This window comes from Phocoena sinus, chromosome 21, assembly GCF_008692025.1.
Source record: "Phocoena sinus isolate mPhoSin1 chromosome 21, mPhoSin1.pri, whole genome shotgun sequence".
NCBI lineage: Eukaryota > Metazoa > Chordata > Mammalia > Artiodactyla > Phocoenidae > Phocoena > Phocoena sinus.
The window spans coordinates 12,200,323-12,228,238 of record NC_045783.1 but is presented as its reverse complement, the minus strand read 5'-3'; the positions used below and the strand labels follow the sequence as shown (position 1 = coordinate 12,228,238).

Sequence of the window (27,916 nt, the reverse complement as noted above, 5' to 3'; positions counted from 1 at the left end):
CCAGAAGTGTGATAGAGTTTGTTTTAGTTTACCCGGTGCCTCCCCATCCCAACCCCTTTCAGGTCCTTGTCAGCAGTTTATCCTCATTGCCAATCCCTCAGACACAGTGTTGCCTAGGTAAGCACAGCAGCAGGGCTGTGCTCAGGTCCTTCCTTTCAAGAACTCTCTGGCTCCCCAGTACCTTCAGAATAAAAGCCAAGCTTTTATGGCCCTGTATGATCTGAACCCAATCTGCTTCCCATGCTTCTGTTCACTCAGTACAGGACTCTTGCCAGGCTGCCCTCTACATCAGCAGTACTCAGAGTGTGGTCTGCAGACCAGCGCCAGTCCGTAAACTCTGTTACATGTCTGTGACAATAAGTACAGATATCAAGAGTAAACATTTTGAAATGTTTACAGCAATTTCATACGGTTATCCTATATCTGTTGACTCTAATAGTAATAATACTGGGCCTTGCATTTTGCATTTTTTTCAACTTTTCCAATTCATTTTTATTGTTATTTTATAAAAATATCAGTTAGTCCATAATGGCTCAGAAATTTTAAAACAAACAAACACAAAGACCAAACCCCGGTCACGGGTTAAGGAGAATACCCTAAGGCACAGTTCTTGGTTCTGCACTTCTGCACACTAGCATCACCTAGAGAGCTCTAAAATAAATCCCAGACCAATTAGAGTTTCTGTGGGCGGAACCCAGGCAATGGCAGGTTTACAAGCTCCTCCAGTGACTCCCATGAGCGGCTGTGGCTGAGAGTCTGTGCTCTGCAACAGCTCACATACTGCCTCCTGCATGGAATTATGAATTATTCAAAATATCCCATCCTAAACTTGCTCAAACTTGCCTCCCCTGCCTCACCCACTCCTCCCAGAGGGAACCAAAATAAAGGCTCTGGCCCATGCTTTCCCCTTCGCTCCTTCTGCCTCCTGACAGACCCAGGTGCTTCCCCATGTGGCCCTTCATGGTGTGATATGGCCCCCCTCTCTTGGGAACTGTAAGTAGTACAACTTCTTTCGATGGCACTGACCTATTTGTGTTGTCACTCAGCCATCTCTAGAAATTAAATCCCAGGTACAGTCAAGACAGATGGGTCATACGGGCTGGCCACTGCATGAACATGAGGACCTACCTCTTCCTGACAAGTTAGGATTGGATAATTAACTTATGAATTTGCTGGAATGTCCAGTGGTGTGTACCGTCTTCAAAATGCTTTGTGTGTGACTCTCAACCTTAATGTACCCCAACTTGGTATTTCTGGTTGCCCCTAAGGACTCCAGTGAGTCAAAATGCAGAGAATGATAGCAGACGATCTGCTGTGACCACAATTATCTCCAGCGGCCAGGCTGGCTCTGGAAATGTTTAACCTGGTCTCCGGGGATAAGTGATAACACTACAGTGGTTCAGACGTGAAGCCTGGGTCCCCTTCGGGCCAAGGGAGGCCTGGGTCAGCCAGGGGCTCCGCCACCACTGCCTCAGACCTACAGCCCTCCCTTCCGTCAGTGGTTAGAGAAAACATCAGCGCTTTCTCTAAAGTAGTGAGTATTCGGAACACGAATTTTTAAAGATGCAAATACTTCAATGTGCAAAAGAGGCAAATCTCATGTAATTGTGGGGAAAAATACGCTAGAGTCAATGTCCAAAGAAGATATGCAGGAGGGGGCAGTGCTGGACAGACAGCCCCCCAGCCGAGAATCTTCAAGGGCATCGTCGCAAGGGGCAGGCTCGGCGTCTGGGCAACACGGAGAGTAGACAGTGATCAGCCAATAAGAGCCTAAACGTCTCCATTTTAAATATTCCTTACAACTCAGGTCTCTGGCTATCCAAACATGTAATATTTACATTCATTTCCAATATTTCTATATACAAATGCAAACTGACTCAAAGCACAGAGAATTCATCCTCTAACAAACAGAAATTTATGGTCTAAACTGTGGATGACCCACAGTAATCCTCACCTCCTAGTGTGCACACCCCTGAATACCGGCTAGCGTGAGCGACTTGCTTCGAACGAAGAGCACACAGAGACTGGGTGTCACTGTGACCGCCGTCGTGCCCTCTCTGCCTGGCCCTCCTTGGCTTTTTTGCTCTAGTGAATCCAACTGCCAGGTTACATGCCATCCTATGCACGTAGCGAGGAGAGGGGGGTGACGGCCGGCAGCAGACAAGGAACTGAATGAATCATGCCAGCCACCACACGAGTGAGCCTGGAAGCAGGCCTCCTCCGGTCATGCCTGGGGGTGACACAGCCTGGCTCACACTTGAGGACACCCTGTGAGAGACCTGGAGCCAGAGGACCTGGCTCAGCCTTGCTTGGCTTCAGCGCCCGAAGAAACAACGAGATAATAAATGCAACCTGTTACAGTGAGATATATAACTAGGAAACTAACCAAATAAAGAGGTGATACAAATTGAAAATGTGCATGAAAAACTTGAAATGTTCATACATTATAATAGCTATAGCAAGATAGCAAGATAGCTATAGCAAGATAGCAAGATAGCTATAGTTCTATAGCAAGAACATACTTGCAGTTCTCTCTCAATATCTTTAGAGGTTTTACCTAATCATATTTCCCTACATATTGGCGAACTGGCATACTTTCAATAAAATGCTTGTCAACAGCTAAATTGCCACAAAACCCTGAAAGTAACACTGACTGACACTTAAATGAATAAAGTACAATGATAATAATAATAATAAACTATCGGCATTTGTTTTGGATACATCAGCAGAAACACTCCAGTCGACTGGTTTAAATACTGGATGCTACAAGAGACTCAGCAGGAAACACTGACATTTCCAATATACCGCCCCATTCAAATATGAACTACAAAGGTGGGTTCCCAGAGGCACCTTTGAAGAAGCCTTCATAAAGCAAGATTGTGCTTCATCTCCATCAGTTATATTTGCTGAATAGATCTGTGAAGAATATTTATTAAATGTAAATACTCAAAAAGGTATATTATACAAACGTGGTATTTTTTTATTAAGACCTGGTGGCCTTGGGATATCACTGTATTATAATGCAATATAATTTGCATGTTGTCTACTATATGAAAGAAGTAGTTAAAGTAGTACTGTTTAAATACTGGATGCTGCAAGAGACTCAGCAGGAAACACTGACATTTCCAATATACCGCCCCATTCAAATATGAACTACAAAGGTGGGTTCCCAGAGGCACCTTTGAAGAAGCCTTCATAAAGCAAGATTGTGCTTCATCTCCATCAGTTATATTTGCTGAATAGATCTGTGAAGAATATTTATTAAATGTAAATACTCAAAAAGGTATATTATACAAACGTGGTATTTTTTTATTAAGACCTGGTGGCCTTGGGATATCACTGTATTATAATGCAATATAATTTGCATGTTGTCTACTATATGAAAGAAGTAGTTAAAGTAGTACTGTTTAAATACTGGATGCTACAAGAGACTCAGCAGGAAACACTGACATTTCCAATATACCGCCCCATTCAAATATGAACTACAAAGGTGGGTTCCCAGAGGCACCTTTGAAGAAGCCTTCATAAAGCAAGATTGTGCTTCATCTCCATCAGTTATATTTGCTGAATAGATCTGTGAAGAATATTTATTAAATGTAAATACTCAAAAAGGTATATTATACAAACGTGGTATTTTTTTATTAAGACCTGGTGGCCTTGGGATATCACTGTATTATAATGCAATATAATTTGCATGTTGTCTACTATATGAAAGAAGTAGTTAAAGTAGTACTGTTAAAATGTCACGCACCTCAAGGGAATTCACATTCCATCAGTTTTATAGATGTGGAACTTTATAGATAGAGAACACGTTGTGAGTTACAAGAGCTTATCAGGGGAGATAACATTAGCCTCTTCAAAGGAATACTATTTCTGTCTCTCATGCACATTTCTATTCTTTCTGCTGTGCTCAGGAAGAATGAATGAAATGAATATGAGTAACTCTCCTTATCTTCCTTCATAGACACTATCTGCTATGTTTACTTATCTGTTTGTTCTACAGACAATTGAGCATCTACTGCATGCACTAGGGAAAACAAGATGTTCAGGTATGATCCCCCCTTCCAAAGAAATTATAAAGTATAGAAGAAATTGTGACACAGGAATTAAAACAACAACAACGACAACAACTGTTTTATACGGTAGAAAATGGTGAGAGCCCCGAGAAGAGAAAGGTCAAGTGCCACAGAAGTTTAGAGACACGGGAGTTTCCTCTGGCTGAAAAAGTAAGGCCCCATGGAACAGGCAGTGATTAAGAAGGGCTTTGAAAGGTCCCAGACAAGAGGCCCTTCAAGGACCAAACCCCTGTTTGCCGCTGCAGCCGTTTTCCCCAGCCTCATTCACACCAGCCTCAGCCGCACTGAATTTCTTTTCTTTCCTTCATTGAGTCCTGCTTCCTGAGGCCTCTTCAGACCTCTGGCTTTACTTGTGGGTCTTCCTTCTTCCAGGCAGTTTCTCCTTCAAACTCCCAAAGCCTACCCCCTCCCCGTGTTCTCCAGGACTGTTAACTTACTCATCCTTTGGGTTATGAGCTTAAAGCGCCTTCTCTAAGTAGCTGCAGTCATACCCTGCAGAATGGCTATGGTGCTTCACTTGTTCTCCTTTGTTCTGCTAGTGATGGTGGTACCCTAATTCTGCTCTACGTTCTCACTTCTTCCCCAATACTCCAAGAGGGACTAGATGGTTTCTCGAATGCCAGGTTAATAAATATGAAACTCATTTTGTAAGCTACAGTATGCGGTAGAAAGGCTCTAAGTAAGGGCATGAAAGGAGCTTAGCTATATTTTAGGAGGATTATCTGAGAGAAATGTGAGGTTCTATTATCAAAAGAGTTGATATGATTGTGCAGAAAATTTTTTGAATGAAAGATTATACAGTAAGTTAAAAAAGCAGTTTATAAAACTGTACGTATGTAATATAATCCCACTTGATGTATACAATATACTGAACACTCGTGTGTGTGTGCGTGTGTGTGTGTATCAATATGAAAAAGTCTAGAAGGATACACACTACAAGATTTAGAATACTTGATTATCTCTGAGTAGTATGAATATAGATAATTTCTTCCTTTTATTTACCCACATTTTCTACTTTTCTCCTATCATATCTATTACTTCTATTAAAAAATATTTTTTAGGGCTTCTCTGGTGGCGCAGTGGTTGAGAGTCCGCCTGCCAATGCAAAAAATATATATATCTTAACAGTTTATCCTCCTAGGAAAGCATAAAGGATGAAATAAATCAGAGATGAAGTAGAAGGGTCAAAAATTTATTTCGTTTCTCCTAAAGGAAACAACTCCATATTAAATAGCATATACACATGAGGAACTTTCATCAAACCTGAACACATGTGCTGCTTCAAAGCTAATATAGAGGAGTTTGATTCAGGGTAATATGAAGTACACACCATCCAATCTCTCTGAGACAGCATGGGGAAAGATGAGAGAGGAGAGCTGATTAACTGTCTATTTATGTTTGTTGCCTGTTTTTTTTTTTTTTTTTTTGGCGGTACGCGGGCCTCTCACTGTTGTGGCCTCTCCCGTTGCGGAGCACAGGCTCCGGACGCGCAGGCTCAGCGGCCATGGCTCACGGGCCCAGCCGCTCTGCGGCATGTGGGATCCTCCCAGACTGGGGCACGAACCCGTGTCCCCTGCATCGGCAGGTGGACTCTCAACCACTGCGCCACCAGGGAAGCCCTGTTGCCTGTTTTTAAATTGGTTTGTTTGTCCTTTTAATGTTGATTTCCAGGAGTTCTTATATATCCTGGCTATGGATATATAAGATATGTGTACAATGAATATTCATCTGTGATATTGTGTGTATCAGTAGTATATTCCTTAAAAACACGGTGAGTAAAAGATTCCGTTCACAAGTTGAACACACACTCCATTTATATGAAATTCTAGAACAGGCAAAGCTAAGGTGTGATGATAGAAATCAAAGCAATTTGCAGCAGTGGGGAGGGGGTGACGGGCAAGGGGCAGGAAAGAACTTTCTGGGGGCGGGGTGAGAATATCTTGTATCTTGATTGGCTGGCAACTACAAAGGAGTATACATTTGTCAAAATTCATTGAAATACGTACTTAAAATCTGTGTATTTTCTTATATGTAAATAAGACCTTAATTACTAAAAGACAAAAAAGTTAAGTACAACCCTGACCCTATCAAAAAGTGATTTGCTTCTGGTTGTAGTGACAATATCAAGACCTTACAAACAGTACTTCATAATTACCTTCTAGTTAGTTACAAACACCCCCATCAATATCTACACCCCAACTCCGCACACACAGCCACTAAAAGGTGAATTCTATCACAAAACACTTAGGGCCTAAAATAACTATCACTGTCAAGGTCAAAACTTTTACTTCTAGATATTTAACAGTGTTACATAGAAATAGTATTAAACAGCCAGGCAGTCTTAATTTCATTTTTTTATTGAAATAAATAATGCTGAAGCTACACAATGTCAAGACACAACATATGTGTAGACCAGCTGTTAAGAGAAGATAATACAATTTGCTCCCTAACTACTTCATAGGAATGTCTTTAAGATTAATGAGATAACGGACCAGGTCCTTTTTAGTGGGAAAACTACCTGCTGTGGGTAATTGGGGCACTTTAGGGCACAGTAAATCCATCAGGTCACTGGGGTACCATTACTGTACCAAAGCAAAATGCGAGACTTCAACACGTATGTTCTGACAATCAAGTTTTGAAGTATTCAGAGTAGTGCTTTCTGAAGCATAATTTATAACTGAAATGCACTTCAACTTCTTTCAAAACAAACAGAAAGCTTTTAATCTGTGAGTTAAACAATAAAGCTCTTCTTTGTTCTAACATGTAAGAGTTTATCATCACACTAGGCACCCAAAGACAGAGGAATAAAGATGCAGTCACTGTGCACAAGGAGCTCACAATTTAGCGAGGAAAAACATACAAATAAATAACTTAAATGCAATATAACAAGTGCTATTTTTAAATCCTTAAGTACCTGGTACTAAGAAATACCTGCACGGGGTAACTAATTAAGAGTGGGGTGGGGACTTGCAAGGTGGAGGGTCAGGTGCCAGAGAAGGCCTCTGGGAAACAGTGGGCAGATGGACCGAGCGGACGGACCCTAGAAGGATATGGCAGTCGGCCGAAAGGGAAGGCCTGGGGGCTGCGCAGAGAGTGACCAGGGCTAGAACCAACAAATGCAAAGAAAGGCAGAAAGCCAAGGAAGCACAAGGCACAGCTGGAGCGTCGTCCCGTGCCAGGGAAGGACAGGGCAGGAGATGAAAGTGGAGGCCAGTGGGGCAGACTGGAAAGAGCCTCACAGTAAGGAATCAAATATACGCATCTGGAACTCCAGACGAGCCCTAAGAGACAAATGTGGCCATCACCCAAGGAGATCTGCAGGCTGCAAAGAGAAGACGACTACAGAAATCCTGATACCAGGTACAGGAGAAGAAGAGATGGGCAAAAGAAAATGGCAGGAGCAGCCAGGTATGCCAAATAAATTCCAACAGAAGGTGTCATGAAATCCAAAGGGGTAAAGAGCAAGAGGGAGTAGCCTGTGGGGGCAGGGATCTGTCAGATCAAGGCCAAGGAAGACAGGCTGGGGCACTGGGATTCCGTCACCTGTGGGGTCTCAGGTGACCTCGGCAAGAGCGTTTGTGTGAAATCATGGCCAACAATGGAGGAAGGGAAGTCCATGGGGGCTGTGTGTGGCTTTTAGTGAGTTTCCCAGTGAAGGGAAAACAGATGACATGCTGTAAGGTATGGGGGTTGAAAGATTTTTTCAAGTAGGAGTGAGCAAGAGAGTGAGGATGAGAGAAAGTGAGAAGGAGGGGGGGAGGGGGGGAGAGATTGTTATTATTTGTTTTTTCTTTTGGTAGTTTTGGTTTGGTTTCATTTTGAGAGTCTCCAGTGTTTAAATACTAAGATGAAAGAACCATTAGAAATTGAAATGGTGGGAGAAATTTTTTTTTTTTTTTGCGGTACGCGGGCCTCTCACTGTTGTGGCCTCTCCCGTTGCGGAGCAACAGGCTCCAGATGCGCAGGCTCCGCGGCCAGGGCTCACGGGCCCAGCCGCTCCGCGGCATGTGGGATCTTCCCGGACCGGGGCACGAACCCGTGTCCCCTGCATCGGCAGGCAGACTCTCAACCACTGCGCCACTAGGGAAGCCCGGGAGAAATTTTTAAAACCAGAAAATAACTGGTAAAGATACTACCTAGGAGAGAAGGATGGGACATAGAAGTTATTAAGCGGGGTCTTGGGGGTTGAGGTGGGTGATTCAGAAGAACACCTCTTCCACTGAGAAAAAGCAGAGAGCCCTGGAGGTGGGTTTAGAAGCTGAAGAGACTGTCGGCAGTGGGAGGGAAGTTAAGCTAATTAATTTTCTCATTTTGGTGCCATGAGAACTTATTTCCATTGAATCAGGAGAGGAAGGTTTGTTTCTGGTTCCCTAAATATTATTTAAGGAAAAAAAGCTAATTTTTTATCCATATAAAATAAGTATAAAAGTGAGATTTAAATAACCATACGTCTTTTCGTTGAAAAACTGACTTAATACGTCCAAGACCTTGCTCCTTTCAACCCCTCTATCTCACCTACCTGTGAGAATTAGGCAATGTCACAGCCCTCGAACCTATTCCACCACAACAAAGCTACTCACACTGTTACCTGTACACTCCCCGCCCCAAGGCATAAGCAACACTCAGCACGCCGGGCTTCTCAAGAGTCAGCTTCTCTGGCTCCCTGGCTGCCTCCGGGTGGGGTGAGCATTTTATTATCCGTGCTTGGTGGTCTTCTAGGCAGAGCACCCCCTTTCAGTGTAAATTACTGGAAGTGAGTCCTTCATCTCAACTCACTTTCACTGAAGCCTCACACTAGGTCACTTGGAGGCACGCATGCAGCCTTCCCACCCGATTGGCCGTCCGCCCCACGGCCTTTGGCCTCTGCAGACTTCAGAGCGGAGCAGCCTGGTCACTTCTGGAACCTTCCCAGTCATGCTGGGAAAGGAGTATTTGCACAGGTAAAGAAAGAGACTGACAGGGAATCTGTGCAAGGATATTTTCACAAATTCGATATGTGATGTGAACATATTTCACATTCTTAGATTTCTAAGAGATCACTGCTATAAATATGGGCTTTTTGTGCCTCTCAAAATCTTTATCCTATATCTAGACAAGGGCAGCCGCAAGCCGTCACTCGTAAATGAACATCAAATAAAACACTTTTCTATAATGATATTATTCCTAAAGATATTAATGAGTACTTATTAAATAAAATTTTAATGTAACAATAGACCTAAGAATATTAAGATAATGGAGTATAAATTCATTATGTATTCCTAAGAACCTATAAAAATAAAATAATTATTTTAAGTGAAATACGCAAAATGAATATCAGTGAGTATTACATTCGACCATCTGAATAAATTTTTTATAGGGGTGGCTAGAGAGCTAAATTGAAATATAAACACATACACAATATAAAAAAACATACAAAAAATACTACTTCAAGTACGTGTTTTAAAAAGTTGTTTACAGCCACAGTGGTCCTCTGCCCTAGGCTTACCATGACAGGGATGTGACAGATCTAAACGCTATTACGGTGAGAGGTGCTCCCCTTCCAACCACAAAGAAATCAGGAAACAGAAACAAGACGAGGTTCTGGTCTTCTTGCCACAGCTACAGCTGCGTCTTCCAGAGTCGCTGGTGAGTGTCAAGCCCTCCCTGGACCCCACCGGCACACAGGCAGCTGTGCCATTAGACCAGGCTGCACCCATGCCCATCTCTTTCCATGGCAAGGACAAGAAAGGGGGAACCCCACCTTGAAGGCCCAGTGGCCATGGAAAGAAGAGACAGATGGCTCATGGTCTCCACAGGCCCTAGATGTGCGCTGAAGAAAACTCAGGCCCTAACAGGCAGGCAGACAGACAGGCAGACCAGACCCCTTTCTCCCACTCCGCTCCATCAGCCTAACTCTACACACATGCCCCAACCTCCAAAATGGACATTTCAGTTAAATATTAGTCACTGGAAAGCGGGGGTTTAAAATAAAGAAATTCACTTTGTAAAATGTTTGCTCTTTTGTATGACTCTAGATTTTCCGATATGCTTGCTCGTACCGAAGAGGAAAACTTACTGTTTATGTGATCGATGTAGTAGACACCAATCTGAGGGTCAAACCCGGCTTCCCATCCCCACGGCAGCTCATCACCAACACAGTCAGCAAACGACAAGGGCTTCGTTAGCCTGTAACAAACCAGAATAAAGGTACAGGTGATTCTTTCCATCCAACCGCGTATGTTTAAATCCAGCACCCTACCCACGTGCTAAGTGTCCAGGCTGTGTTTCCTTTTTGTTCTTGATTGTTTCTAGAGTTTGCACTACTGTGTCTGAAATCTTTAAAGAAAAAAACAACAAGGCTGAAATGCAGAGATGAATATCCAAAAAAGTAGCAGTAAGTCCTAATACCCTTTGGAAAGTTCACAGCTTAAGATTGGGAGACAAATCTGTACAACAAATAAATAAGGCCATCTTAAATCAGGGAGAACGCCAAGCTGAGGGGTCAGGAGGGCTGGAATCTAGCTTGAGCTCTGCAGCTAAATAGCCATCTCAGTGAAAAGAAAAGTTTGTCCCAGCATTCGAGTACCAGCATCATGGGAATCACCATACCAGCACCTCTAAGACGAGATAAGCGTCAGGCTACACTAACTTCAGATTCAGACGCTCTACCGTATATTAACTCGCCTGCAGGGTCCACTAACTTCAGATTTGGACGCTCTACCGTATATTAACTTGCCTGCAAGGTCCACAAAGAGCTCTACATATATTAACTCGCCTGCAGGGTCCACAAAGAGCTCTCCTTGAGAGGAGAGACAGTAGATCTTATTTTTACACTTATATTTTTATACCTGTACTTAACAGTCTCTCAACAAAATATTTAATGGAATCAAACACACAACGTATTTCTATTATCAATGTGATCACACCTTTTGAAACTGCCTTAAACTTTCTCTTTAAGCCTTAAAACTAACCGGGAAACTAGTTACCTAAGCAGAGTACAGGTTTCGGAGTTAATTATGGGTGGATTTTCTCTCTCACTTCCTTCATTTTCGCATCTGAGATTTTCCCCGGCTGTTAAAGCAGCTGCAGGCAGGCCAGCACCACAGACTGGTGACCACCCTGCTGTAGGGTGGCCAACCTCAGGTGACATCTCTGCTAATTTAATGCACTGGCACCACCAGCACAGTTCCCACATATGACATCACCTGGAGTCTCTGTGATCCATGCTAGAGGATATCAATGATTTCATAGCGCAACTGAAATACAGGTCGTTCCCAGAATCACATCACTTTCATCAGAATAATGAACTGTGTCATGTACCCTTCAGAACGCTGGGAGAAAAACGTGAAAAGGAGGGAGACCCTTTCTTCCCAGGTGTGGCCTGCCAAGAGCCCTCCTCCCAGGACGTAAAACACCAAGGGATGAAAGAAAGAAGTGTCTCCTTTTCTCTCAACCTTCCCTAAGCATGAAATCCGCTTCTGGAGACGGCTGCAGGGATCCTGGCATTCACGAACACCGGCTGACTCAGTCACCACACTGACTCACCGTGAGACCTCCTGACTGGGCAGCTCTCTCTACCTCAGTTTCCTTCTCTTCATTTTAAGTGGTGATCACACACCCCCATCTTCTCCCTGCAATTTAACTACCTGCTAAGATTAATGGGAGGATGAAAAGGGATTAACTCAGAAAAGTGTCTGGGACATGGTTAAGCAGCGATCAAATAAATGTTAGTGACTGTGAATCCAAGCATCACACGTGAATTCTCTCTCTCACCCTCCAGAGGAACCAAGTCTGGGAGCACAAGGTACAGCAGTGTTTCTCAAAGTCTAGTCCTCACAACCAGCAGCGTCCACATCTGGGAACTGGTTAGAAACAAATCCTTGGGCCCTCTAGTATAGTATATGCCTACAGGATCAGGAACTCTAGGGCCCAGCCATGTATGTTTAATCAAGCTTTCCAGGTAATTCTAGAGAATTTGGCTCAGAAGTTAAGAACTTGAAATTCGAGATCCAAGGGACCTGGATTCAAATGCTTGTTCTGCCATCTTACAACGAGGGGCAGGTTATTAACCTGACAAGCCCCTGTTTTCCAATCTATTATTTTTTAAAAAGGTAGGGACTGGGGGAGATCATGAAGCTTAAATGAGAACCAAACAGTGTAATGTCTGATAAGTGGAAAGCTTCCATAGGCAGTAGATGAGTGAAATGAATCTCAGACATGTTAAGCAAGGCATCCAAATATGGCAATCTGCCATATTTGCTTTGCAAACCTGGAGTCGATTTGAACTTAATCTGAGTCCCAAAACTGGCTCTTAGAATTATGCTCAAATCCCACCTTATATCATAAAAACTGGGCAGGAAAATTGAGTTTTCTTTTGACAAAGGAATTAGACACTATGTACATCAAAAACTCCCTGGGACTTCCCTGGTGGTGCAGTGGTTAAAGAATCCGCCTGCCAATGCAGGGAACATGGGTTCCATCCCTGGTCTGGGAAGATCCCACATGCCGCAACTAAGCCCGTGCGCCACAACTACTGAGCCTGCGCTCTAGAGCCCATGAGCCACAACTACTGAAGCCCGCGCACCTAGAGCCCGTGCTCTGCAACAAGAGAAGCCACCGCAATGTGAAGCCCGCGTACCGCAACGAAGAGTAGCCCCCACTCACCTCAACTAGAGAAAGCCTGCATGCAGCAATGAAGACCCAATGCAGCCAAAAATAAATAAATAAATTTATTTTTAAAAACCCTCCCCACACCATGGAAAGTGGCCTTGTCTTCATACTCTGTCTGTAAGACTGAGCTTCGACCACTTGATTAGACAAAGCCCCTTGCGTATCATTCTGCTTGACGATTCTCTTTCCTTAAACTCCTCTATCTCTGCTGTCTAAAAGGCACATGAACCCTAAAGAAATAAAGAAGAAGGAGACATGGAAATGGTACGTATAAATGACAAAAGAGAGACATTACACAAGTTTTGTCCTGGCACCAAAGCAACATGTTTAAGCATGAGTATGGTATGAATATACTTATTACTTTTAGAATTAGAAGTCACAAAAGTTTCAGAACATGCAGTATGATTACAAGTTATGGTAACTGGATTACACTTGGAAATAATCCATCTTTTCCTATTTATTGGTCAACAGATAATAAGCACTTTATTAACTGTCACGGTTCTAACACTAGAATTACATCTATAAGTGAACTCAGTTAAAAATTCAGGCGTTTCCCGTATGGACACCAAGCGGGGGAAAGTGGTGGGGTGGTGGTGGGATGAATTGGGAGATTGGGATTGACATGTATACACTAATATGTATAAAATAGATAACTAATAAGAACCTGCTTTATAAAACATAAAATAAAATTCAAAAATTAAAAAAAAAAATTCAGACGTTTCCATTCCTGGAATTTTAACGTAAAAGCTTCCTTGCAGCGTTACTGCAAAAATCAGTTTAATACTGTATTTTCTGTATCTGGATAAATACAGATCTTTTCTCCACACCCTCTCAATAAGTAAAACCATTAAATACGTATTTATAAATGTCAAATTTTAAATTCTTATCCAAATTATAAAACATAAATAAAATAACATTCTCAGATACCAAACAAAATGAATCACTCAAATATACTGCTATCCTGATAAAGAAAACATATTACTATGATATACTAAGAAGTAACATGAAACAAAAATAACAGATGTATTCCAAAATTAGAAACAAACATGACTTAGAACAAATACGGTGAGCAGACATGTCGATTAGCTTCTAAATTCCTTCCTCTTGTTTTGCACAAGGAACCTGTGAAACAGTCAGTCTTATTACCTTGATGTTAAGGAAGTAAAAAATGGACGGAGTTCGTTGGTTCCCCACAAAGGAACAACAGCATGCAGAAGGCCTGAAATTACGGACCGTCTTTATGCGAAATTCCAGAGATTACTCTTTGCTTAAAAAACTGTCTTCCTTTGCACCGTGACTAATGTGAAGAAAATGGCAATTTACTGCAGCACTTTGCCACAGTTTACATACAAAATTTGAACTTTGCAAGGTATTTCCTCTCCTTGTGGGCATTATATCATTCTTTTATACAACCTGTCATTTAGTATTTATTGTCAGGCCACGGATCCCTGTCCTGTGACATGAGATGCCACACACAGATGAATTTACTCTTCCCAATTACACGACGGTGAATACTGCTGTGTGTGCAAGCACACATCCAGAAACGATGACTTTGCGCTAACTACAACCGAGTTTGCGCTTATTGCACTAAACGAAACGGCACTTGACAGAGAAAACCATTTTCAGGTTAATAAAACTCTTGCCACGGTTCCAACCTCCCAAATGTACAGTTTAGCTTGAATGTTAAAGGTCTGAAGAGTTATTTTTCCTTCACAGCATCTGCTGCTGGCGTCGTTTAACTGAAACTCAAGGCAGAGTTCGCATCGTCGACTAGGTCTCTGATCGCTACAGAATCGGCCCACATAAACCCGCCTGAATTGCTCCAAGAGAACGGGGAAGGAATTCAAGATGAGATTCCCAGTGTGAATTTTACAGGGAGGGTAAAATACCAGGAATCTCTCCATAGTTCTGAGGGAATTTTAATTCATAATGTTGCTGATTAGTCCCCTAAAAACAGCTTCTTATCTGTGTTGATCACTATCCTAGGCAGGGAAACCAGCAACGCGAAGGAACAAAATGAGGGGAATGCCAGGGATGAGTGAACAGAGGCAGCAGGAAGAAACCGGCTTTTAAGAATGCAAACCTCTTCAGAGGAGGGTAACGCAGTTAGTTCTGGGTCTTTGGGGAAATTAGCTTAAATTCTTCTCAAAGGGTCACATTAGATGGGAGAGAACTGCCAGATGGGCAGGCCTGGACCTGGGGCAATGGGCACGCTCAGGAGACTGCTGCCCTGGGTTTGAACGGCTCATGCAGGGTTGTTAGCTGGTAAGTGGCGTCTAACTGGGCTCATTTCTTTAGACTGAGTCCATCATGTCCTCTTGGACCTCCTTGTGCTCAGACAGGTGTCCTCTATGTGGGCTCTAGATCTGGTCTTCCTACAGTTTATACCCACTGGTGCCAAACAGCATCAGTTTATCCCTCCTCCACGTGATGGGCTTTCAAATATTTAAACACAACCATCTTGTTTCCCAAGTCTGCTCGCTGGAACACGGATGCCCCATCCCCTCTCCGTTTCTCATATCTCTCCTCCACTCAAAAGCCTGCCCATCTCCCGCCCTTAATCCCATCAGCTTCTCCCTGCTCTGCAACTTCACTCCATCTCTGTTATTATCAAGGGTTAATCTCCTCTCACATAGCTAACGCCTTCTCCCTCAGCCTACAGATATACAGGACTCAATACCCCCTACTCTTCAAAACGCCTTCCCTCAGACCTCCCGGCTCCTCTTTTGACATTTGCTTCCTAACCGTTCACTCTATCTGACCTAGGGATTTTAGATCTGGAGGACCTAAAATCTCCCTTATTCCACCTAACCTAATTCTCTAACTCCTTCATGAAGAGACTCCTGAAAGGCAACATTTGTGAGCAATCACCTTTGAAAGTGCACACGGCTTGTGCTGTTGCTTTGGGGACCCAAACATTACTTGTAAAAATGTCAATAACAATATTCTATGTAAAAAAGGTCAATTTTTACATAATTATCCTAATAATATAAAACATTCACTGAGTGATTCCCATGTACCACACATGTTTTCACGTCTATAAATGTGTGAATTAAATCCCCATAAACCTCCGCAAAGTAGTTACAATTATTATCGCCCTTTGAATACCCTGTGCAGGAATAAAAAAAACCCAACTGGGGCTTCCCTGGCGGCGCAGTGGTTGAGGGTCCGCCTGCCGATTCAGGGGACACGGGTTCGTGCCCCGGTCTGGGAGGATTCCACGTGCCGCGGAGCGGCTGGGCCCGTGAGCCATGGCCGCTGAGCCTGCGCGTCCGGAGCCTGTGCTCCGCAGTGGGGGGGGCCATAGCAGTGAGGGGCCCGCGTACCGCAAAAAAAAAAAAAAAAAACCAACTTACTTGTAATGAAACAAGCCTGTGACTGTACCGCACACACCTCTCTCTCTAGTCAAAGTTTGTGGTTTCTAGCCATGAAGTTTCCATTCCTGTGCAGGATGTGGCCATCACTACTGTCATTCCAGACACGGATTTAACTATTGATATGCTACTTGGATTAACTAGCCACCAATTTCTGGAAGAAATGGCAAGAAAGGAGTCCCTTTAAAAAGTTCTGGAGGGAGGAGGTGGGAGTGGGCCTGGGCTTGAAGACGGCCCTGCAGATTAGGGACAGAGCGCTCCTGCTGCCTGAGCGCGTCCATGGCGGTGCCCACGTCATCGCGGGCCTTTGTACCAGAAACCTTCGCAGAAGAGGCTCCGAAGAAGTAAAAAATAAGACCCGATCACAGGAGAGAGGAAAAACACACACCAAGGACACGCAACTCTTAAATTCTTTAGGGATCTGACCAAAGATCAAAAGCAGCTTTTAAAAGATACTCTCTTCACGTGATCTGTAGACTGAAGAGCAATTTCTAGGTAAAACTATATGATTTATACATATAGCATGTAATTCTTAAACAGGAGGTTATAATAGGATTCCATTTAATTGTTTATATTGTCTGCCTCCTTTAGTTAAAAAGAAAAGGTGGGGGACTTCCCTGGTGGTCCAGTGGTAAAGAATCGCCTTCCAATGCAGGGGACTCGGGTTCCATGCCTGGTCCGGGAACTAAGATCCCACACGCCGCCGCAGGGCAACTAAGCCCGCGTGCCACAGCTATTGAGCTCACGCATCTCAACGAGAGAGCCCCTGGGCCGCAAAACTACAGAGGCCACGCGCCCTGGAGCCTGTGCGCCACAGCTAGAAAAGAGAAAACCTGCACGCCACAGCTAGAGAGAAGCTCGCGCGCCGCAACCAAGACCCGACACAGCCAAAAAATAAAGAAAGAAATAAAGAAACTAAATTAAAAAAAAAAAGAAAAGTTGGTGCTAACAAGGCCAAAATTGTGGATGCCATCTCCTACAAGGGCTCTTTAATACAACACTGGCCCAGAAATGTTGAGTTACAGCAGTGGTTCTCAGACCTAAGAGCACATCCCACTCATCTGAAAAGCTTATTAAAACAGATTACTGGGCCCACTCCCAGAGCTTCTGACTCAGCAGATCGGGGGTGGGGCCTGACCTACTAGGATTTGCATTTCTGACAGCTTCCCCAGTGATGCTCATGCTGTTGGTCCCTGGACCACACTTTGAGAACCGCTGGTTAAAGGGCACAAATTACAGCCTAATACACCCAGGTGATGGAGAAAAGGAAAACAAACTGAATTTAAAAAGGAACCTGGGACTTCCCTGGTGGCGCAGTGGTTAAGAATCCGCCTGCCAGTGCAGGGGACACAGGTTCGAGCCCTGGGCCGGGAAGATCCCACATGCCTCGGAGCGACTAAGTCCGTGCGCCACAACTACTGAGCCTGCGCTCTAGAGCCCACGAGCCACAACTACTGAGCCCACGTGCCACAACTACTGAAGCCCGTGTGCCTAGAGCCCGTGCTCCACAACAAGAGAAGCCACCGCAATGAGAAGCCTACGCACCACAACGAAGAGTAGCCCCTGCTCGCCGCATCTAGAGGAAGCCCTCGCGCATCAGACCCAACACAACAAAAAATAAATTAATTTTTTAAATTTATTAAAAAAAGGAACCTGGCGACAAAAGCCTATGCTTCAGAAATATCTCTGTTGGGGCTTCCCTGGTGGCGCAGTGGTTGAGAGTCCGCCTGCCGATGCAGGGGACACGGGTTCGTGCCCCGGTCCGGGAAGACCCCACATGCCGCGGAGCGCCTGGGCCCGTGAGCCATGGTTGCTGAGCCTGCGTGTCCGAAGCCTGTGCTCTACAACGAGAGAGGCCACAGCAGTGAGAGGCCCGCGTACCGCAAAAAAAAAAAAAAAAAAAAAAAAAAAAAAAAACAAATATCTCTATTATGAAAACTATGAAATGTTTACACAAAATTAATGGCTTAATAATTCTCAGATCTGGGCCACTTCATTTAGTTTTATGTAAACTTTTTTTCCCCCTCAAGGAACATTTAAATAATTTTTAAATAAGTTCTTAGAAAGGTTTTCTTTTTCTCTCATATATGAAATACATAGTAACAAGTATTCAACGTCATTAGTCATGAGGGAAATGCAAATCAAAACCACAATGAGGTACTCACTAGGGTGGCTATAATTTAAAAAACAGAAACAAGTGTTGATGAAGATGCAGAGAAATGGGAATGTTGCGCATTGTTGATGGGAATGTAAAATGATTCAGCCTCTATAGAAAACAGTTTGGAAGTTCCTCAAAGAGTTAAACATAGAATTACTGCATAACCCCACCATTCCACTCCGAGGCAAATAACTAAAAGAACTGAAAAAAGGTACCCAAACAATTACATGTATGCACATGTTCACAGCAGCACCATTCACAATAGTCTAAAGGTGGAAAGCACTCAGACTTCCATCAATGGATGAATGGATAAACAACGTGTGGTATATTATTATTCAGCCATAAAAAGGAATGAAGTACCTATACATGCTACAGTGTGGATGAACCTCCAAACATTATATTAAGTGAAAGAAGCCAGAACAAAGGTCACATATTATAATTCCATGTTTATAAAATATCCAGTATAGATAAATCCATGCAGACGGAAAGTAGTTCAATGGTTGCCAGGGGCTAGGGAGAGAGGCAAATGGGGAGAAAGTGCTCAGCGGGTACTGGAGTGATGGAAATGTTTTGGAACTAGACAGAGGTGATGGTTGAACACCACTGCGAATGTATACATGCCACCAAATTGTTCACGTTAAAGTGGTTAATTTTGTGTTATGTGAATTTCACCTCAATAAATTGTTTTTAAAAATTAGTAACAAGTTATAACAATGCCAAGACTCCAAGTGAATATTTGGAGTAAGTAAAATAATAAAAACATGGGAACATGTTCAACTTCACTAATAATAAAAAGAAATGCCAAATAAAACAATAATAAGGCTTGATTTTAAGTCTATTAGGATATCAAGTTTTTGTTTTGTTTTGCTTTGTCCTAAGGATGAAATTCAGTTCTGGTGAGGATATGGGAAATCAGTTACTTTCATTTACTGCTGGTGATTCTGTAACTTGATACATCCTTTTAACAAACAGTTTGGCAGTATTAAAAAACCATTAAAGTCTTGATTCCACGTAACCCAGGAATGCTACTCTTACGCAGTGTCCCCTGAATCCTGTCCCACCTGACCACTCCACGGAGACTCAGGAGTCACCTCAGGCACCTTTACTACACTCTCATTTCTCGACCAGCTTCTCAAAGGCAGGGCCTCTGCACCCGTCTCTGCATCTCTAGCCCAACGCCTTCCTCGTACACAGTCGGCATAGAATCAACGTTGACTGAGTGGGTGCAGGTTAGAAAGGAAGACAGAAATGAAAACAGGGACACCATGGAAGAATTGTCATTTTAAAAAAAATGTTCAATTTACAAAGATGTAATGGTAAATGCATTTACTAAGAAAACAATATGAAGGTTGATATTAAGGTGATAGTTGACAAACATGTTTCCTGACCATGGGACAGGCAGGATCCGAGAAAAAAATCTTTCAAAACTGCATCAAAATATCTGGTCCTATAACTTATTTTAGTTTACTATAATTATATTATGTATCATAAGTGAATAGCTAAACAGGGAACAGATTCTTAGTTACGAAGAGGTAAAAGAATTTATTTCAGGTGTTTCAATAATTCAGCAAGTTTTTTAAAAAAAGTATCTTACCCTACAGAAGAAAACAGAGAGGTCAGCAAACACTTTAACCTGAACCTCATTTCTCTGCTAAGTGCCAAGAAATGTTTGCTTGTTGGATTATTTGGTTTTGGAAAATAGTTTGAGAATTTAAGTGGATATGCTGGCAAAGAAGGTAGGAATGTTTGAAAGAGGAAGAGGGCTTAAGAGATTATTGTCCAAACAAACAAACAAAAACCCACCAAGACTGTCTTGTCCTCCTCCCTAGACTTTAAACAACACACAACCAACAAGGATTTCATCACAGATAATAACTGTTCAAGGGCCAGGACGGGAAGAAGCGGGACACTCACCCAAGAGAATGTGCTCCAGTCACAACAACGAAGAACTGACACACAACCCACCAACCCCTCGGCACGGACAGGACGTTGTTAGATGCAACCTCTCTCTTAGAGAGGTCAATTAAGTGATTTAAATGAACCAGTATTACTTTTATCAAAACTTAAGGAACTGGGAAGATGTTTTTTAATCCCTATGACCTTAAAGGAGAACCCCAGTTAACAATATGTTTCATTCTAGGCTATGTTTTTCTTATATAAATATATACATATGTATACCAATGCACATAAAATATTATGCACATTTTTACAAGGTTGGAATTAAACTAAATAAACTATACATATACTATAGTTTGGGGTCCTACCTTAAAAAAATACAGGTAATACATTCTCATTATGAAGAATACGTAAACTAGGCTAAGCTATTATTAAAGTCTCTCCTTCATTCACCTGTAGAATGCTACGTACTGCAATATTCTGGTATCTTATAGTCCACCTATAAATTCATATACTTTTACAAAACATGCAAATAGGCTCACACTATGTGCATTTTCTATGACTTTGTTCAGTTTGCAATATAAGTAAGAAATCTTTCAATGAGCATATATATAGGTTCACCTCAATCTTTTACTAACTGAGTGTATTACAGTCCATTATTTAACTATTCATCAATTAATAGACATGAGTGGCAACTTCCTTCAAGAGAAACTAATGCTTCAAAGAACTTGCTTATAAATGTTTTCAGCTGTGCAATTTTTTAGAATAAAGCCCTTGGAAGAGTCAAAGAACATACACCCTTTTTAAATTTCAAAATCTCAACATGCATTAAAGAGATGTTAAAGACATATTAGCATTTACGTTTTTACATTCTGATAGTCTCCTCCACATGGGCTTTAGCAATTTGCACTCTCAGCCACAAGGTAAGCGAGGGCTCATTTACCCACATTCTACCACGTCTCAATATGATCGTTGGATGGGGGAGCAATCTAGTAATTGCTAGTAAGGTTTGTAACCTTTCTGTACGTTTATTTGCTTCTTTTGTGAATTGTCCTTTTTAAAATTGTGTTGTTTGTCCTTCTTAATGATTTGTAGCAACTTTTAACATATTTTGGTATTAATCCTTTGTCAAGTGGCAAATATTTTTTCCAAGGATATTACTTATCCATAAACTTTGTTTATGATGAGTAAAAGATTGATTATTTAAACGTGTTGGGCTAATTGGATAGCCAGTTAGGGAATAAAAGCTAGATCCTACCTCTTTGTTACAACAAAATTAATTCCAGATAAATCAAAAGAGCTATACATGATACATGAAACTAACTGAAGTATGAAACTCACTAGAAGAAAAGATATAGAAGAATTCTTTAGGACTTCTGGATTGCACTCCTTAACCCAGTGTTTCAAACTGTAGTCCCTTAAAACACTTGCCACTGAAAATAAATACAGTGACAACAAAATCATACTCTAAAATTTTGGCGAATTGCTGGCAGCGGCTTGGAGCTGACGGCTTGTTGCTCACTTGGTTGAAAAGGCAATTAAGTGTCAGAAAGGTGCTAAAGACACAGTAGCACCAAACAGACTTTCTCCGTGATCTAATCAGAAGACTTGAGAAGTGAAATAGATGAAAAAAAAAAAAAGACTAGGGCTTCCCTGGTGGCGCAGTGGTTGAGAGTCCGCCTGCCGATGCAGGGGACGCGGGTTCGTGCCCCGGTCCGGGAGGATCCCACATGCCGCGGAGCGGCTGGACCCGTGAGCCATGGCCGCTGAGCCTGCGCGTCCGGAGCCTGTGCTCCGCAACGGGAGAGGCCACAACAGTGAGAGGCCCGCGTACCGCAAAAAAAAAAAAAAAAAAAACTAAAAGTTACTTAATGGGATGTTCCTATTCCACTGCACCTACCTTGGGAACCATGGTCCTAGGTCAATGGAAGACACCCAGCAAGGAGCGGCAGACCTGGGACAAGTTTTAATTTAGGAAAGTGAACCTGAGAGTGACGCCCTGAGCAGGCTAAAGCAGCGGTTCTCAAACTGTGGTCCCTGACCCAGCAGCATCAGTACCGCCTGATAACTCGGTAGAAATGCAAATTATCAAGCTCCTCCCCCGAAACTACTAAATCAGAAACCGGGAGGCTATGGCCAAGCTCTCCACGTGATTCTCATGCCTGTGAGAGCTGCTGGGCTGGAGAGGCTGAAACAGACCTCAACCTTCCCTTTTACCATCAGAGAGTAAGCAACTGCAATGACGAGGAGAAAGGTGGCCAAGGTGGTGGCAGCGCGGAGGGCTGCGGGAAAGGAAATGAGCGGATTCGAGGCTGCCCCCGAGGAGAAAAGGTTCCTAGTCACGGCAGACCTCCCAGTCACTGGATATTTGAAAGCAGAAGCTGGATAACGAAAAGTTGGGGGTGTTACTGAAACAGGGCACTCACTAACCGTGAAAGCAGAAATGAGAAAGTCTACAATGCTTATGGTTTGGCAGTTTCAAAGGAGCGTAGTGATATCAGCATGGGTAAGCAAAATGAACAGGAACAATTAACTTAAAAATATGTTGTGTGTGAGGCGCCAGAGGGACATGCAGCTAAAATGAGGACTAAAATTTCCATGTGGAGATCAGATAATGGATGAGATTAATGAGCCAGGCAAGGCCTTGGGATGTGCCCACATTTAATGGGACAGTAAGGATGCTGAGGAAACTGACTTCAAATGGAAGAGGAAAAAAAAAAAACAAACAACAACCCACTCCAGCCTTTAATCTTTTCATTCCTGCCAATAGGAAGTAATAATAATAAAACTACCAACAAAGGAACATTTCATTCATGCGTCCATGAGGTCACCCGACGTTTACTGAAAGCCTCTTTCGTGTGCTGGGACACACGGGTCGCGAGAAGCATGGCTCTCGTCCCCAGCAGCTTCTCCAGACAAACAGTGCCTGTCCTCTAGGTGGGAGCTGCGGGGTGGCATAAATCACTTCCCCAGTGGTAGCTCAATGTTTGCTTTGGAGACGAATGCACTTGGACTGTGCCTCTTTGTGGTACCGTGGATTAATACCAGTGGGCTAGTCTTTCTGACATTGGGTGGAGTGTAGAGGAACACAAAGTCGTCCTCGTAACAACAACACAGGGCTAGACTCCCTGAACCAAAGCACCCATTTCTCTGTCATTTATGTGCAGAGATTCCATATTAGTTAAGAGGGAAGTAACCTTCGGAGGCCAGGAAAACCAGCTGCACAGAGCCCACATGGACTCGATCTCTCTCCTTTCCACACACTAAGTCCATGGTTAACTACCCATCTTCACGCCCCTGATCACATTGACCACAGGAAGCAGTTACAGGTCATGCTGGAATTTAATAATCCCAAGCCTAGCTTTTTTTTTTTTCATAGGATCACTGAAGTTTAATTTATATACCAGAAAATTTGCCCGTTGTACGTGTACAAATCAGAAAATTTTAGTAAATTTATAGAGTTAAAACCACCACACAATCTAAGTGTAGCACATTCTGACCACCCCCAAAAGATCCCTTATGCCTATTTGCAGTCTCTCCCTGCTCCATCCCTACCCCCTGCCCCAGGCAACCACGAATTTACTTTCTGTCTCTACAGATTTACCTTTTCTGGAATTTCATACAAACGGAAGCATGGAAATTTGTGCTTTCTTGTGTTTGGTTTCTTTCATTTAGCATGTTTTTGTAGCACACCCATATCGTCTAAAGATTGATTTATCTTTCTTCCTTCCTCCCTACGACCTGTCTTGTCCACTTCTGGAGTCCTTGGTGCCTAGAACAATGGCTGGTACTCATCCAACACGTGCTCAATGACTGTCCTTTCCGCGGACCACTGCATCTGCACTGATGGATCCCTGGCAACCACACTCTAAATCCCTCTCAGGATACGAGGCTTTTGCACTGAAAAGCACCTCATTCTGGCTCTGAGTACAACTAACACAAACCAAAAGAATCACGGATTTTTTTTTTTTTTTAAAGCTACAGGATTGGAATTCTGAGAATCAAGTATCAGAAAACTAAGAAATGTTCTTACGCAGCCCAAGGAATGGCGCTAACATGCTACAAATCAATTCCATCCCCAGCATTTGCTTTGCTAGCTAAACACATGATTGGATTTTTGTAACTTATAGGAAGACTTTCTTTGGTGGTATTTCCTTGTGCCTTCCAGCCTCTGTTTTCCTCTGGCACAGCACCAGATCCTCCAAGCACTAAAAATTAGACGTATGGAATGTCAGGAATGTCTGATAACTACACTAACTTCAGAGCTCAGCCATTAGTCATAAACAGAAATGCCCTTTGAGCTCACTCAAATTCAACTCGAAGCAAACAAAAGTCATGAGGCTGAGTACTGGCAAAGCTGCAGGCTGCTGTGGGGTGGGCTGGGAAGGCTCTAAATATAGTTCTTCATCGCAGGAAAGACAAATACTGCTTCGTTATCGAAAATGTTAATACACTGAAGGTGCAAAGCGTTGCTCGGTGACGTTTTCAATTGGTAGCACCTGAGTTAGAAACACAAGCCATTAAAATTACTTTATAAAATAAAGTTTGTCCTATTCCCATATACTTTCACTAACATCTCCTTAACAGGGCCTCATCTTCAGTTATTAATCCAGCTCTACAGGTGCTGGTACTGTTCAAGATTAATTAAAAAAAAGAATACAAACACCAAAAACTTTGAGGAACTGTTCTAATTCGAAAGAGAAATAACAGAGATCTCCCTGGCGGTCCAGTGGCTAGGACTCAGAATTTTCACTGCTGGGGCCCGGGTTTGATCCCTGGTCAGGGAACTAAGATCCTGCAAGCTGCATGGTTCACCGCCCCCCCCCCCCCGCCAAAAAAAAGAGGGAAATAACAACCAATTGTAGCATGTTTATCTCAAATGGATCCCAATTTTTAATTTTTAAAAAAGGATAATTCTTAGAACAACTGGGTAATTTAAATATACTAGATGTTATACTAGATACTGGATGATAGATGTTAGATGACATGACAGGATTTTTAAAATTTTCCATAGTTGTAATAATTGATATTATGGTGAGTAAGGGAATATTTTTTCCTTGGAAGATGCATGCTGAATTATTTAATGGTGGAGGCTCATAATATCTGTAACTCACCTTCCAATGTTACAGCAAAAAGCAGTAAACATAAATACAATACACACACACACAAAATAAAAAATAAATACAATACACTCATATATTTAAAGAGAGAGGGAGGAGAGGATAAAAGAAATGTGGTGATAAATTATTTGTCAGATCTACAAATTTTTCATAATAAAAAGTTAGGAGGGAAAAAAAATCTCTCATTAAGGAAATTCCAGTAAACACAACAGATTGAATACATGTTTGCCTACACTCCGTCTAGAAAATTGCAGAAAAAGGATTTTAAAAAGTCATAAACACAGAAGGACAAAGGGCAGCTCAGAGGACAAGAGCCACAAAATCTGGAATTGTGGAAAGCCGAGTAGTAACTGAGTTTAGCTGACGGAGAAACAGGAAACCTAAGTCAGCAAGAGAAAGCCCAGCAGCTGATTGATTCATACTGCAAACCCTTGAAAGGCTCTGGAATTCCAGCATCAAGGACTTCAGACGGCTGGGTGTGGCTGTGGAGGACTGGCCGGAAGTCTGTTAAGAAGTAGCCAGCCCCTCAGCCTGCCTTTGCTCAATCTGGGTGAAACTGAAGGTTTCCTCTCTAGAGAGACTCGACTACAAAGATTCTGGACTTCCTGGCAGCTGGTACAGCTGAAAGAAGGCGTACCTTACTGAAAACATGAGCATTAAGGGACTGTCCACGCACTGACCAGTGGGGTTCCCGGACCCCCTTTCCCCACTCAGTTTTCAGAACCACTGGTAACTGGGCTTACACTTGCTAAGCAAGAGATTGGTGGCATTTTTCCTGGGAAAACTAACAAGCTCAGAAGAGATCTATTGACATTAATACCTGGGAGTGCCCTTATAGGAAGGGTGGGCCAGATCACTGCATGACTAAGCGTCACCCACAATATAGATCTTCCAAACTGCTTTTTATGGCTCATTCTTAAATATGACTGATAGCTGTATCAGTCATGACAGGCTAGGTAACGCTCTAATAAAAAAACAATACAAAAGTCTCAGTGGCTGAACATAACAAACACTAATTTCCCACTCAAGCCAAGTTCAGAGTGGTTCTGGATGCCTGCCCCAGGCAGCTGGCCACCACAGTATCGCTCAGGATTCCAGGATGCATCCCCGGTGACTGGCACCTCCACTGCGATACTGGGTAGATAGGTAGGTAGATAGATAGATTGATTGATTGATAGATAGATAGACAGATCTCAGTCAATCAATCTTGTGGGCTGGGGATACACGTACACCCATACTGTTCACATTCCACAGCCAAAACACATCACATGGAGGCAGGGAAATTAATCCCCTCATGTGCCTGGAAGGAGTGGAAGAACCAGAATGATCAGTATGAGCTATTCTAATGCATAAGTTAAGAACACTAGGTCTCTAAAATAAAAGCAGAATCTAAAACAAACACACTAAAACAATGAATCAGGCAATTTAATGCATAGAAGAAATTTTCAATTTTGTTCAGAGAAATTGAAGAAAATTTCAATAGCATAACAGACCATCAAACAATAAATATTTGGAGAAAGAAATTTAAAGCCCTTGGTAATGAACAATACAATAGAAGAAATGAACCTATCTATTGAAGTGTTAGAAGATTAACTTAAGAAAATTTCCCAGAGAGAAAGACAAATAGAAAGGAAAAGATAGGAAAACTGGAGGACCAGTCCAGGGGGGTCTACTATCTGAGTAGCAGCAGTTCCAGAAAGAGAGAACAAAGTATACATGAAGGGGAAGATATTATCAAAGATGTAATACAAGAAAATTTCTCTTAACTGAATGACTGGTTTCTTGAATATAAACAGCCCACCCAGAAGAATAGTTAAAAAAAAAAAGACCTATGTCAAAACACAATATTGTGAAATTTTAGAACATGGAGGCAATGAGAAGAGTCTAAAAGCTTCGAGAGGAACCAGGTCACCAAAAAAAAAAAAAAAAAAAAAAAACAGAAAGAAAGGAAAAGAAAAATCAAGAATCAGAAAGGCTATACACTAAGAACAAATTTTCTGAAAAAGAAATAAAGAAATTGATCCCCTTTACAATGGCATCAAGGCCAACAAAATACCTAGGAATAAATTTAACCAAGGAGGTGACAGATCTCTACTCTGAAGACTATAAGACATTGATGAAAGAAATTGAAGACAACAGAAACAAATGGAAAAGTATCCTGTTTTCATAGATTGGAAGAATTAATATTGTTAAAATGTCAGTACTGCCAAAAGCCATCTACAGATTCAATGCAATCCCTATCAAGATAACAAGGGCATTTTTTAAAGAAGTAGAGAAAATACTCCTAAAATTTATATGGAACCACAAAAATACCCTGAATAGCCAAAGCAATCCTAAAAGAATAGCAAAGCAGAGGCATCACACTTCCTGATTTCCAACTATACTATAGCTATACTAATCAAAACAGTACAGTACTGGCATAAAACAGACAAATGGGACAGGATCGAGAGCCCAGAAATAAACCTAAGCATATACAGTGAACTAATATTTGACAATCGAGATAATAATACTCAATGGAGAAAAGACAGTCTCTTCAATAAAGGGTGCTGGGATAACTGGATACTCACATGTAAAAGAATGAAATCGAACCCCTATCTTACAACACTCAGGAAAATTTACTCAAAATGGATTAAAGACTTAAAT

General features: G+C 42.3%; 1 protein-coding gene across 1 annotated transcript in view; it reads right to left on the bottom strand.

Annotated features, from left to right (window-relative positions):
• Nucleotides 1-27,916, bottom strand: part of WWC2 (WW and C2 domain containing 2) — a 166,321-nt gene that overhangs the window by 69,160 nt on the left and 69,245 nt on the right. Inside the window, exon 2 of the mRNA XM_032618319.1 lies at nucleotides 10,132-10,241. Within this exon, the coding sequence (XP_032474210.1) occupies nucleotides 10,132-10,241 (110 nt within the window). The remainder of the gene's footprint in view (nucleotides 1-10,131; nucleotides 10,242-27,916) is intronic.